The 12,827-nt window shown below is 36.9% G+C and overlaps 1 protein-coding gene across 1 annotated transcript in view; it reads left to right on the forward strand.

The window, feature by feature from the left end:
- The window catches only part of FGFRL1 (fibroblast growth factor receptor like 1), a 133,608-nt gene extending 123,234 nt beyond the window's left edge, over nucleotides 1-10,374 (forward strand). Inside the window, exons 4-7 of the mRNA XM_063457647.1 lie at nucleotides 3,296-3,376; nucleotides 4,416-4,700; nucleotides 7,226-7,579; nucleotides 8,539-10,374. Coding sequence (XP_063313717.1) covers nucleotides 3,296-3,376; nucleotides 4,416-4,700; nucleotides 7,226-7,579; nucleotides 8,539-8,939 — 1,121 coding nt within the window. The 3' untranslated portion in view covers nucleotides 8,940-10,374. The remainder of the gene's footprint in view (nucleotides 1-3,295; nucleotides 3,377-4,415; nucleotides 4,701-7,225; nucleotides 7,580-8,538) is intronic.
- Nucleotides 10,375-12,827: the final 2,453 nt, after the last annotated feature.

A 12,827-nucleotide genomic window follows, 5' to 3' on the forward strand; every position in this document is an offset into this window, starting at 1 on the left:
ATTGCAATTTGTTGAGTTCTTGTACAAAAATTGATTGCTGTAATCAAGTGGGTTAATGCCTGGCTTTGTTCTTTGAATAGCTTTAGCGACCGTAGGAGTCATGTTCCCTGGCTTTCGGTCCGGCCTTGGTTTGGTTGGTAAATTGCTTGGCTGTAAAGAAGTGGCAGATATTTGAAGAATGGCCTTTCATTCCCTACGTTCTGAGGCGTGTTTCATTGAACCTCCATCATATTTGTAATTCTAAGAATTTTACCCTGGGAACAACGTACGTCCGTACATTTGTTTTGTTTTTTCGCATGGAAAACAGCTAAGAGAGTATTGAAATTCAGTCTTTGCAAAGCTAAAATGTATTCCTTCTCATTATGTTCAATGGAGCAGGACTGGATTACATCACTTTCTCCCTCAATTCACCATCCCTCGCCCTCCCCCCCCCTCTTTATTCCCCATACGCCCCTTATTCTTCCCCTGAAGTGTTGATCTGTAGCTGCTGTAATGGGGTATTGATCATTTTGTTCCCCACCCCTTGCTTTGAAGTGTGCGCTGGTCTCGGGATTAGGTTCAGGGGGTCACCCTGTTTATTTATGCAAAGCTGGTTCATCTGTAAAATGGGTCTTTTAAGGCCTGTGACATCAAAGCCTACAAATCTCACTGTCAGGTTGTAGCAGTGACTGGCGTTGCGTTAGAACAAATTCAAGCAGCAGCCTCTGGGGATCAATGAGAGGAAAACTAGTAGTCCAAGGTTTTACTTATTAATCACCAGTGCTGTACATGACCTTACCAACAGTGTGCAGTGTGGCGTGCCATCCCCAAGTACTTTCTATTGGTACGTGTTTAGAGGATAAATGCAGCCGAGATTCTAATGGAAATGTAAATAGAACAGTTGGGGATGTTCAGGTATTTGGGGAAAAGCAATAAGCAAAAAGAAAACGTTTGTAAAATATTGGGGAGAGGCAAACAATAGCACTTCCTACCTGTTGTTTATATGAGTGCACCTGACACACTAAGTCTTTGCAGTTAGAAACAAAGTAATTTGAATAAATCCGTTCCTTACTATCAAAGATATAATATGTGTTACACTGGTTGTAAAGAAAAGGTATGGAAACATACCATGGTAGAGAGAGGTCTGTGTTAATTCACAACCTCTGAACATGTTTTTGTCCTAATAATGTCTATAAAACGTCCCATGCCATGTGTTGTTGCTGGCAGATTCTGCATTTTCTTGTGGAACATCTTTCTGAAGTCTCTATTAAAGTGAACTTGTCATGCCTAACTTTCATGTATACATTGTGCTAGCAAATCTACAAATGAAAGTTATACCGTTGTTCATGAAATATGACTTTCCTGATTTGTATCGGTATGCCAATGGCAGAGCAGTAAAAACCGCTTGAGTAACTGCTCCACTCCAAATGTCAGTCACTTTCCATAACTCCTAGTATGCACTCGCACAATAGGAAATGTCGGATGCACTTTGTATCATTTAGATGTCCTCGTAATTAGACTGTACAGTTTTGTTAGTTGAAAGTAAGCACATGGTCCTCACTGGTGACTTCCCAGATATTCTGGGTGTCTGGGGTGGTATGGAGCTCCTTTCTTAAGTCAAATCTACTTTTGTTGAAACTCTTAGTGGATCACCTACAATTTGTTCAGTGATGTGGGATCCAACACATGCTTTATCCTGGAGAAGAAAATACAGTATTTTACACTGCACACAATATTGAGCATTCAATTCCAGGTGTAACTTCAGTGGTGACAACTAACCGAAAAATACCTAGCCTGACTCACAAGCTATTTCCATGACAATCTGCTGTCTGCTATTCACGTCATACATACAAATATTCTTCGTTTATGGAGAATATTGACCTGATGCATTGACGTTTGGAGTGATTTCTAACGAGCACTTATAGGGCAGTTTTTTTGAATATTCCACTTTTTTCCATGGGAAATGCATCAATTCTAGCACTTTGGTCCACAGTGATCTTTTTATAGGTATCCCCCACTGTCTCCTTGATAACTATTAACCAAACAAATCACCCAGACCCTCCTGGGACGCAGCCTGCATCTTGTCAGTATCTGCACAGGTTTTTTGAGATTTGGCTTGATAACAAGGAAAGTTGCATCTTCAAAGGATCAAACAGATTGGGAGCAATTCAGCTCACATCAAAGTCTTGGATGAAAATCAAGGGGTGAGGAGAATGCCAGTCTGTTGGTGCATGTATGTGTGCAATGGCCGGTGTATATGACAATCTGAAACACAAGAGGCTGAGTCTCCCTCTCTGCTCAATAACCAGAGATTAAGATGTACGCATGTGATAAATATTTGAGTTTAAAAGTAAAACCACTATCACACTGAAAGAGCCTTGTGTGACAATAATCAGATGTCTTCTTTTACAGTCTCTGTGCTAAACTTTATCTATCTTTTTAACTTTAAAAAAAAAAAAACATTAAAGGAAAGTTCATTGCATTAAGTAAAATCAATAGATCGCTTTTTTATATTTATTTTCAGAAACAGGATGGTTTGAATTTTTTCTTTGATACCTTGCAACTTGTGTCAACTTTTGCCAACAACCTTACTTGGGTAAAATCAGTGATCTGGCTGCGTCACATGCATTTTATATAATCTCCACTGATATTAAATGTGTTGAAAGGGTCTTAAATGCTTAAATAGATCAAATACTTTCATGGTTTTAAAAATCAACTTTTTTTAAATACATTTTATTCCAATAAAAGTTATTGTTGGACAAAACATTTCTTTCCAATGAATTGCTTGTGCTTGTCTGCAGAACCTCGATCTTTGTTAGGGTTTTTGAGATAAATACATTTTGACATACCCCAGCACGGGTGCTTGTTTGGGGAGCATTATCAATTGACAGAGTGTAATGGAATTTTTAAGAAGGCAGTAAGGGTTAGTTTGTCTTCTTCTCGGTAAATAAATATGGGGAACGCTGGGAGAGTGCATTGGAGTTTTTATTTTGTTTGCACCAAAAATTAACAATGTGAGTGCAGAGCGGTAAACGTAAAACCGATGAAATATTTACATTAAGACCTTAAAGCATCCCTATTACTAAATTCTGCTTCACATAAATCAAGTACCCTCTCTCCCTGATTTCAACTACTTGTAACTCCCATGCCTATATTTCTGTAAACAATCCATTAGCCACTCTGAAAATTAATATGATTTGGTGTGTTTTTTTCATCCTGGTTCATAAGTGGATAATTTGAAATAATGAGTAGAGAATGAATTCCCGTTAGAACTTTTGTACTTACCATTTTGTTTTGGTTTTTCTGATTTTTTTAGATGACTCGAGTGCTGGGAAAACCAATCAACCGCCTGATGGGCCAAATATAGAATTGGAAGACCTTTCTGGAAAGCAGTGGGGTGAGTGCTATTTGCCTTACCTATTACTAAATTAGTAGATTTTTGCCATAGCAGGCAGTTCAGGTGTCCTCACAGTGCTTTTCAGCTAGTGTCACTTCCAGGCGTGTTCCAACGCTACGCTCACACTTCATCCACTGGAGAATATGTCCTCTCACTAATCAGTTGCTTTAGTGCATAATGCTTACTTTAAAAAAATCATGACCTGTTTGGTAGGGAAGGTGACTGTCTCAAAAAAATAAGGCAAGTTGGCAACTACTCTATACATGAGTTTTGAAAGTTGTTGAACATATCAGTAGCATTATTTGGGCAAAAATAAAACCATCATAATGGGAATGGTGTCACTGCGATTTTCTCAGATTTTAAGTATGTCATGGGACAATAATATGCTATTTCTCCAACTCTGCAGTTTTAATTTTATTGACTTTGGATGGATGTGGCTGACCTTCCTAGAATTACATCCAGTAAAACCTTAGTATTAAATTGGTTCTTGTGTTGGTGCATTAATCAGAAGCTCTATAATCTAAAAAGGTACCTGGCCATTTTTCACTGATTCGTTTGCTAGAGTAAACTAACAAATGTAACTCTTAATCATCTCTCAAAATATTAATCCTTTGAAAGAATTTTCTTGTAAGTCAGTCTATTTAACCATAGTTTTGCTAAATGTATCAGTGCAACAACGCACTTTGATGCAAAACATTTTATTACATCACGACAATAGTATATATATATATTTTATAAGGGTCATAGTCACTAAACCATGAATTGCGGTGAACTAAAAATAGAATTTGCTCAATTTAGCCTAAAATAACAGTTGGTTAAAATCCCAGCTTTATCACCAGCTGTTCTTTTGATACTATGTTTTCCAATATACCAGTTAATCTCAACATCGCTTGGATATGATCAATGATTAGTACTTTGTTTTTGATAATACAAAGCATTACAACATATTCCACAAAATAACCGAACCTCATAACCAATTTCAGAAATGTTTCAGCAAAGAATGTGCATCATCAAATGGAAATCTTTCTTCTCTTCACAGCTCGACCCAGGTTTACACAGCCAGCTAAAATGAGGAAGAGAGTGATTGCTCGTCCAGTCGGGAGCTCGGTACGCCTCAAGTGCATCGCCAGTGGAAATCCTAGGCCAGACATTACCTGGCTGAAAGATAGCAAGCCTCTAAGCTCTCAGGATATTGGAGAAAACAAGAAAAAGAAATGGACCTTAAACCTAAAGAGTCTTAAACCCGAGGACAGTGGGAAGTACACCTGCCAGGTGTTCAACAGAGTGGGACAAATTAATGCCACATACAAAGTAGAAGTAATTCGTAAGTACCATCTCTGTCATTAAGTACAGATGTTATCAAAGACAAAAAAAATCTTTTATTTTTTTCCCCCCCATTTTTTCTGTCCTTTTCTTTCTCTGATATCCACAATGAAAAGCACATGACTGCCCAAACTTATGTGGAAACCTGATAGACATCTGGTAACAATAAAGATGCAGCTGTGTAGAGACACCAAAAACATGTGTTTACACTAAAACCAGGAGCAGAGACAGGAAAATGAATCAAACCTCATCCTAATGTCAGTTTTGGCATTTTGTACTGTATGAAAACCAGAAAAAAAAATCACTATGCCCATAAAATACAATCTGCACTGTAGATCTTAATGGTTGGAATATGTAATCACCCGTTGCTTGTTTGAACATTTTGTTGATGAAATGCAGAAACTGTTACAAAGAGCTTTATAGAGTGTGCGCCCCTCTCTGTGGGCATTCCCAAATAACAGGTTCACATGAAGTTACCTTTACGCAAAACGGACACCACGTCCAGACTCCCAGCAGGTTATTTTCAAGGTGAACCTGTCACCAAAAGAAACATTATATATATATATATCAGTGTCATTAAGAAACACCTTCATAATCTAAAAATGAAAAAACTGTCTGGACCTGATCAAACCCCAGTAATGCTGTTGAAGCTCAGTGCGCTGGCAATTGCTAAACCTGTCACAACCCTAATTAATGAATCCTTGGTGTCTGGATACATACTCAAACTTTGGAAGACTGCGAGAGTAGTGCCTATCCCTAAAAGTGGTGACACTATTTTGGTTTGTAACTAACGCCCAATATCATTGCTCCCTGTATTGTCAAAAATCTTGGAAAAATGCGTCCATACGCAACTATGTGAGTATTACCAAGAATCTATCTATCTGACCCCTGATCAATCGGGTTTTCGCCCGAATCACTCTACTTCAACTGCCCCCTTAAAAGTTTGCAATGACATCCAAACTGGCATGGATACAAGGAGCCCTAACTGGAGCTATTTTCCTTGATTTTGCCAAGGCCTTTGACACAGTAGACCACGATATTCTACTGCACAAACTAAAAAAACTCAGCAATTGGTGATTGTCAGGTAACCTGGTTTCGAACATATGTATCGGATCGTCTACAATATGTGTCCATTTCTGACAGCGACTCCCTCCCTCTCCCAGTTATGTGTGGTGTGCCCCAAGGTTCCATTCTCGGCCTCCTACTATTCACATTATTTATAAATTATCTGCCTAATGTCTGCAAATCCTCAAATGTACTCATGAACGCAGACGACACAGTAATCTATGCAAGCAAATCCAATCTACCGCAGCTTGAGGCTGTGCTCCAAGACCAGTTTACAAAGGTAGAAAAGTGGATCACAAAAACAAACTCTTCCTAAACACTGACAAAACTGTCACAGTGATCTTTGGAACAGTACCTAAATTACACAAATTACACAATTCCCACCTATCCATCAAAACAAAATTAAATGGCACACTGACCTCAGTCCACTCTTTCAAATACTTGGGTATGTTGTTAGCCCCTAATCTATCTTTTGGCCTGCACATAGAAAAACTTGCATCTAAACTTTATCCAAAATTAGGTGCCCTGTATAGAAAAAAATCCTACCTAAGCCATACAGTAAAGGAAAAGATTGTACAGCAAATGCTGATGCCAGTCATTGATTATGGGGATGTAGTATATGCACTGTACCGCAAACCCACCTTAAACTTAATACATTGTAAAACTTGTTCTGCCGCTTTGTGCTACAATGTAATTACATGACCTGCCATTGTGACATGCTAAAAGAACTAAACTGGCTGTCGCTGCAATCCAGACGCACCCTTCATCTTTCCAGCCTTGTGTTTAAGAGCTTTTCTGGGAAGCTCCCACCCTACCTGAGCAGAATGCTCTCCCCGGCTGTTCCCACCTCCTATAACCTCCGATCCAGTACCGGCACTTTATTTAGTCTACCTCAATACAAAAAGAAAGCTGCCCGATCCTCCTTCTCCTACAGAGCACCGCAATTATGGAACGACCTCCCACACACTTTCAAATCTTCCCCAAGCCTAAAGTCCTTTAAGAGATTCCTCAATACATATCTCAAAACAGAATGCACCTGTCATGGTTAATTAAATATTTCCTACCTGTTCTGTTACATTTTGTATATATTGTGTATTAATATTGTTTTTGTATTTTATTGTACCCTATTTTATCAATGCAATGATTTGTGGACTCAGGGCATACTTGAAAACGAGAGAAATCTCAATGTATCTTTCCTGGTAAAATATTTTATAAATAAATAATATCAATGAATATAGCATTAAACCAGTGCTAAATGGTCACTTCAGTTAGATCATGGCTACAAATCCCAAAATATCCTTTCATTCTGAAATTAGCTTAGATTTTTTTTACTACATGTATATTATGTGTTTGAATATATATTGTACATAAGGTTTTATATTAGTATACTGTCTCTGTTACAACTACAATAAACTAACCTGTAGTTTTTTTGTTTTTTTCCCCCTATTTAATTTATATCAGAGAGAACCCGGTCAAAGCCAATTTTAACTGGTAACCACCCAGTCAATACCACAGTGGACTTTGGTGGGACTACATCTTTCCAGTGTAAAGTTCGTAGTGATGTCAAACCTGTTATCCAGTGGTTGAAGAGAGTGGAATATGGAACAGAGAACAAGTACAATTCTACTATTGATGTTGGAGGACAGAAGTTCATCGTTCTACCAACAGGCGAAGTTTGGTCAAGGCCAGACGGGTCCTATTTAAATAAACTTATCATCACAAGAGCCAAAGAGGAAGATGCTGGCATGTATATTTGCCTTGGTGCCAACACAATGGGATATAGTTTCAAAAGTGCTTTTCTAGCAGTAAAACCAGGTGAGAATTATTATTATTTTTTTTTTACCTTGCCAATCAAAGAGATTTTCTAAATAATTAATTTTGAGTTTCTAGGCAAACAATATATTGTACTTTTTTGTCAGAATCTGTTGCTGTCTTAGATGCCTCTGATAGATTATAAAATATGGCAAACATACTCTGCTTTTTTAGCAGACATCTCACAAGACAAATTTGTTTTGTTTCTCAGGAGAATCGTATAAAATTGGGCCCATTACTTTTTTCACAAGTTATGTCAGAAAATGAGCTGGTTTATACTGTCACGAAAGATCAGCTGTGGTCTAAGGAAACAGCAAAATAAGGGCCATGTTCCTATGTTAAATCAATGGTAGGGGCTAGCGTGGATTTTACCACTACTTTTTATATATTACTTAAAGCATGAATGATTGAAATCTTCCTATAGTGTTCTGGACTTTTAGTGGAATTTTTTTTTATTTGAACCAGATATAAATGAGTATCTTTGGTGTTCAGAGGGTTACAAATGCAGTCTGGCCAGCTGCATCTGGAATCTTGCATCACGTGCAACTGGACTGCATAACTAACATTTCTGAATTGTTGACCTTAAAGGAAGGTATTGGTGACAATTACCACATTTCAGCTCTAGTTTGTGCGAGGCAGCCAGACTCTCTGCTGAGCCGTGGTATTTTCAAACTGTATGTGGTCAGGCTAGGTTTATTCATGCTACAGCTAGGAAAAGGCAAAACAAAACAGAACCTTAGCGATCACTGCTGAACGAAAGCAAACTGTTTGTTTGTCCTTAAGACCTTAATGGGACACCATCAACAAAAGTATTATTTGTTGGCTTCTTTCATTACCACTTGGCAGACATTATGTTATCAAAAAGCTTTAGTACTCACTGTTATGTTTGACATCTGTTTTTCATTGTCTTCTTCTGGCTTTAATCATCTTTTATGTTATTTTTTTATCTACTCGACATGCAGATCCAAAGCCTCCCATCGCAACAACTACTTCTTCTCCCAGCAGTCTTCCATGGCCGGTGATTATTGGTATTCCCGCTGCAGCCGTTTTTATATTTGGAACAATTCTCCTTTGGCTCTGTCAAACCAAAAAGAAACCTTGTTCACCACCAGCTGCAGCAGTTGTCCATAGACAAGCACAGAGGGTCTGCATACCTCAAATGCCAGACAAAGACTGCATCTCCTCCATAAACTATGAGGATTACGTTGCCCAACAGCAACATCTACTTCCACAAGGACCTGTTTTGGCACCAGGAGTGGCTACAAAAATGTACCCAAAGATATACACAGATATCCACACCCATACACATTCTCACGTGGAAGGAAAAGTTCACCAGCATCAGCACATTCATTTTCAATGTTAAATGCGAGCCATACCGAATTGACTTGTTTCCTCAGCGGTACCTCAGAAAGACTGCTCGGTTCAGCTTACACTGCCAGTAGACATGGATTCAAAAATTAATTATTTTATTAATGCAAGTAAAATGTTGACAGAGAATGGAAATAATGAAGGATAATTAAATCCCTGATAAAAATAAATAAAATATCAGGGTTTTTTTTTTTGGTTTTTTTTTTGGTTTTTTTTTTTATACTTGTATGTAACTGCAGAAGCGACCAGGAGCAGAAGAAGAAGCACAGAGTTCCCTACAAAATAATGGGACAGAAAGCAGGTTGCTGTCTGTCACAAATGCTGTTTATTTATGTCCTCTAAACAGTGCCTTTTTTTTCTGGCCTATTCATTGGTCGGAAACTTTGGTGCTCCCAAGGGGTGGCGTCAAGAGAGTTAATTAGACCGGAAAACTTTGGAAGGGTTTGCATGAAGAAAGATTGCAATAGATATAAGCTAGCATGTTTTTTTTGTTTTCATTTTTTTTTTTTCCTTAGAATGGAAAATGTTTGCATCAGTTTCATTGTCTTTGCGAACGTTTCTGGTGTTTTTCTAAGTGCCTGCCCTATTTGAGAATCAGTGTAAAGACACACAAGAGCAAATGTGCGTCACTCTTTTTATGTTTTGTCTTTATAATCATGTCTCGTAACGCTGCAGTGTGTTGTTTTTTTTGTTTTGTTTTTTTCTTTAAAGAAAGAAAAAAATTAATTCTGGAAAGATTCCGGGCTAATCAATGCAAACAATTGAAACAGTTTGATAAAATGAAATTGGTGTATTTTGTGTGTTTAAATTGCATTCTTTAGAAGAGTAATATTTTTCAATTCATAAAAGCAATAGTGTGTTGGTGGCTTTCAAAAATGCCTTAACATCATTGTGTTGATGATATGGACTTCAGAAAAAAACAAAAAAACATTCATAAATATAGAAAATGTGTAATTCTATATAGATTTTAAACTAAAGCCATGTATATTTAATTTATTTTGTTAAACAGAAAGTGTCTATGTAAAATATTATTTTCAACAAAATGGTAATTTCTATACATATTTTTGCGTGAATTTGTAAGATTTTTTTATTTATATATATTTTTTTCTTTTTAGCTGTGACTCCTCAAAGTTAACTATGTAGCAACTACTCATTGGCATTTAACGATTACAGTAAGAGGCAGAAGTTGACCGAAAAATGGGATTAAAATGTACTTTTTATTCCTATTTTACGCACTGCAGATTTTACGGTAATCTTTAAATCCATATCAGATCCAGAGTCATCTTATTTTTGTATGCTTTGCTAAACTACAAAAAATATACCATCTGCAACTGAGAAACTTTTTGACAATCTTGTACAGAAATCCTAACCCCATTGTAAAGGCTTTATGAGACATTTAGTTAAAAATACATGCCAATGTTTTCAAATATCATGTTAAGCCTGTGTGTGTGATTTTATTTTATGTTTAGGTACATAGTATTATATTTAATCAAGAAAACTGTATGGTTAACTGTTTGAGTTCCAGAAAAGAGGGATGGGGCGCTACCATAGACCTCTGTATTGCCTTAATGATCTAACTACACTTTTTTGTTGTTTTTTTTCAAAAAGAAGAGATGTAATTATTTTTTACTAGAACAGACATGTACAGTTTAGATGTACCCAGTTAAAAAGCACAAACATTTCAAGTTATTTTTATTTATTTTTTATTTTTTTTAATTGAAAAATATTCGTCAAACTCTTTTCTTTCCATGTGCTCATCTAGCAATATGTGAATCGGTACATCTTGCTTGTTAACTTCCTTCATAATTAATATAATGGCAGGCCTTAGCAGGTCACCTGTGAAAGAGTTAACGCTCAATCTTGATTTACACAGGTGACAAATGAATTGCAACATTGCAGCATTTAAAAGGTTAAACAGGCCCTAACCCCATAGTGATGCTAAAAACATGCTTTGTGGCTTTTGGACCTTTGGAATCTGGTCAGTAATGAAATGCTTATTGCAGATGTTAGATTTATGTACTAAAACCTGATAATGAAGACCACATTACAGACTACATTTATTTAATCCTACTCAGTTTTTGTATGGGAGGGTCACTTTCTAGTTAAATGAAAATGACATCAATAAACAGATGCTTATTTGTTTTATTACTCTTTTTCGCAATATTTTGGAACAGTTGCAAATACATTTCACAGTTTCTTTCTGCTCATGTCAAAAATCACAAAACTAAAATCCCTGTTCATTACTCGCAGGCTTTCTAAATGGGAATTTGGGGTATTTGATTTAAAATTTGCAGGAAGTTTTCTTCAACAGTCCTGTGTTCAGTGACGTGCTGAACAAGCTCAACATCACAATACAACACAGGAGCAGCACATTAATATAAACAAATATTGAAATTGTATTAATAATACAAATACAGACTCAACATAACATATGTACTCCCCTATCCTAAACGTGCCTCCTCTCTGCTGGCTCCTCCCACAAAGGAAGCCATTTTCCTGTGAACACTTCCTGGTACACACACGTGCACACACAAAAACATGCACATCATCATTTATATATGTCACACTCACAAACATGCTTTGGTTTTCATTAGACTGACTTTACTATTCGAGGGATATACTGCCAGAAGAGTCCTGTTTTGTCTAATACATTTTCATGTACCTGCTCTTTATTTTTTCTTCTTTTTTGCATCTAGACATGTAAAAGTGTATATTATACATTTTTGTATAGTAAGATGTATTTATAATGTGCCATATGTAAACTTTCATAAAATCTGCCTATGGCTCGGAATTGCCTCATTGTAGTGTGTTGATTCTGGATGTAACCTCACCTGCCTGTTTATAAATCACTGCTAAGACCACACATTGAATATGCTGTGCACCTGTTTTAAAGAAGGATATTATGGCACCAGGAAAAGTGCAGAAGCGGGCTACAAAATTGATAAAAGGATTAGAGCATTTTAGTTACGAAGAAAGGTTAATAAATTTAAATCTCTTTAGTTCTGAAAAACTGCGCCTCAGAGGGGATATGATAACATTATACAAATAAATTCAGGGAAGTACAAACCATTATCTGGAAATCTATACATAAATAGGGCTATTTATACATAGGACACAAGGTAACGCACTTAGACTGGAAGAAAGGAGATTTAGTCTAATGCAAAGGAAAGGGTTTTTTACAGTAAGAGCAATACGGATGTGGAATTCTCTGTCTGAAGAGGTGGTTTTATCAGTCTATATAGATGTTTCAACAGCAATTGGATAAATACTTGCAAAAACAGAATATACAGCGATATCATATTTCGTTAGTGGGATACTAGATTCTGGAGGTGTAATTCCCACAAATTTCCTGGCTGGTTAACGTAATTTCTGTGCAAAATTAATGTTTGTCGCAAGCACACACAGCATGTTGATGACAGACAACATCTGGTGGCACGTCACCATCCTCCATGCTGCCTCTGTCCTCCCCTCAGTATATTCTACCTCGCCCTCCCAACAAGATAGTTCGTACGTCAGGCACTGAGGATTGGGTCAGAGAGAGAACTTGGACACGGCGATGGAACGGATAGGGTTACTCTAACCAAAACAAGTGTTTTATGAAAACACTGGTCTATGGTTGGTGTAACCTTTTAATGAAATCATTTACTAATATATATGAAGAAAAAGCTTAACAAAAAACCATTGAATTTCAGTCTTTTATTCAGTTGCAGTTCCCCTGTAACGTGAGGCACTTGTTTGGTTTAGAGTTTTTGTATTCAATTAAATCTTTCATTACTTTTATACAGATTGTTGAATATGGTGGTGCCTATGATCATCTTATAATAAACAATTCAACCAGAAAACCAACTATAAATATTTAATGATGTCACCAAAATTTTGTCTA

Source organism: Pelobates fuscus, chromosome 6, assembly GCF_036172605.1.
Source record: "Pelobates fuscus isolate aPelFus1 chromosome 6, aPelFus1.pri, whole genome shotgun sequence".
Lineage (NCBI taxonomy): Eukaryota > Metazoa > Chordata > Amphibia > Anura > Pelobatidae > Pelobates > Pelobates fuscus.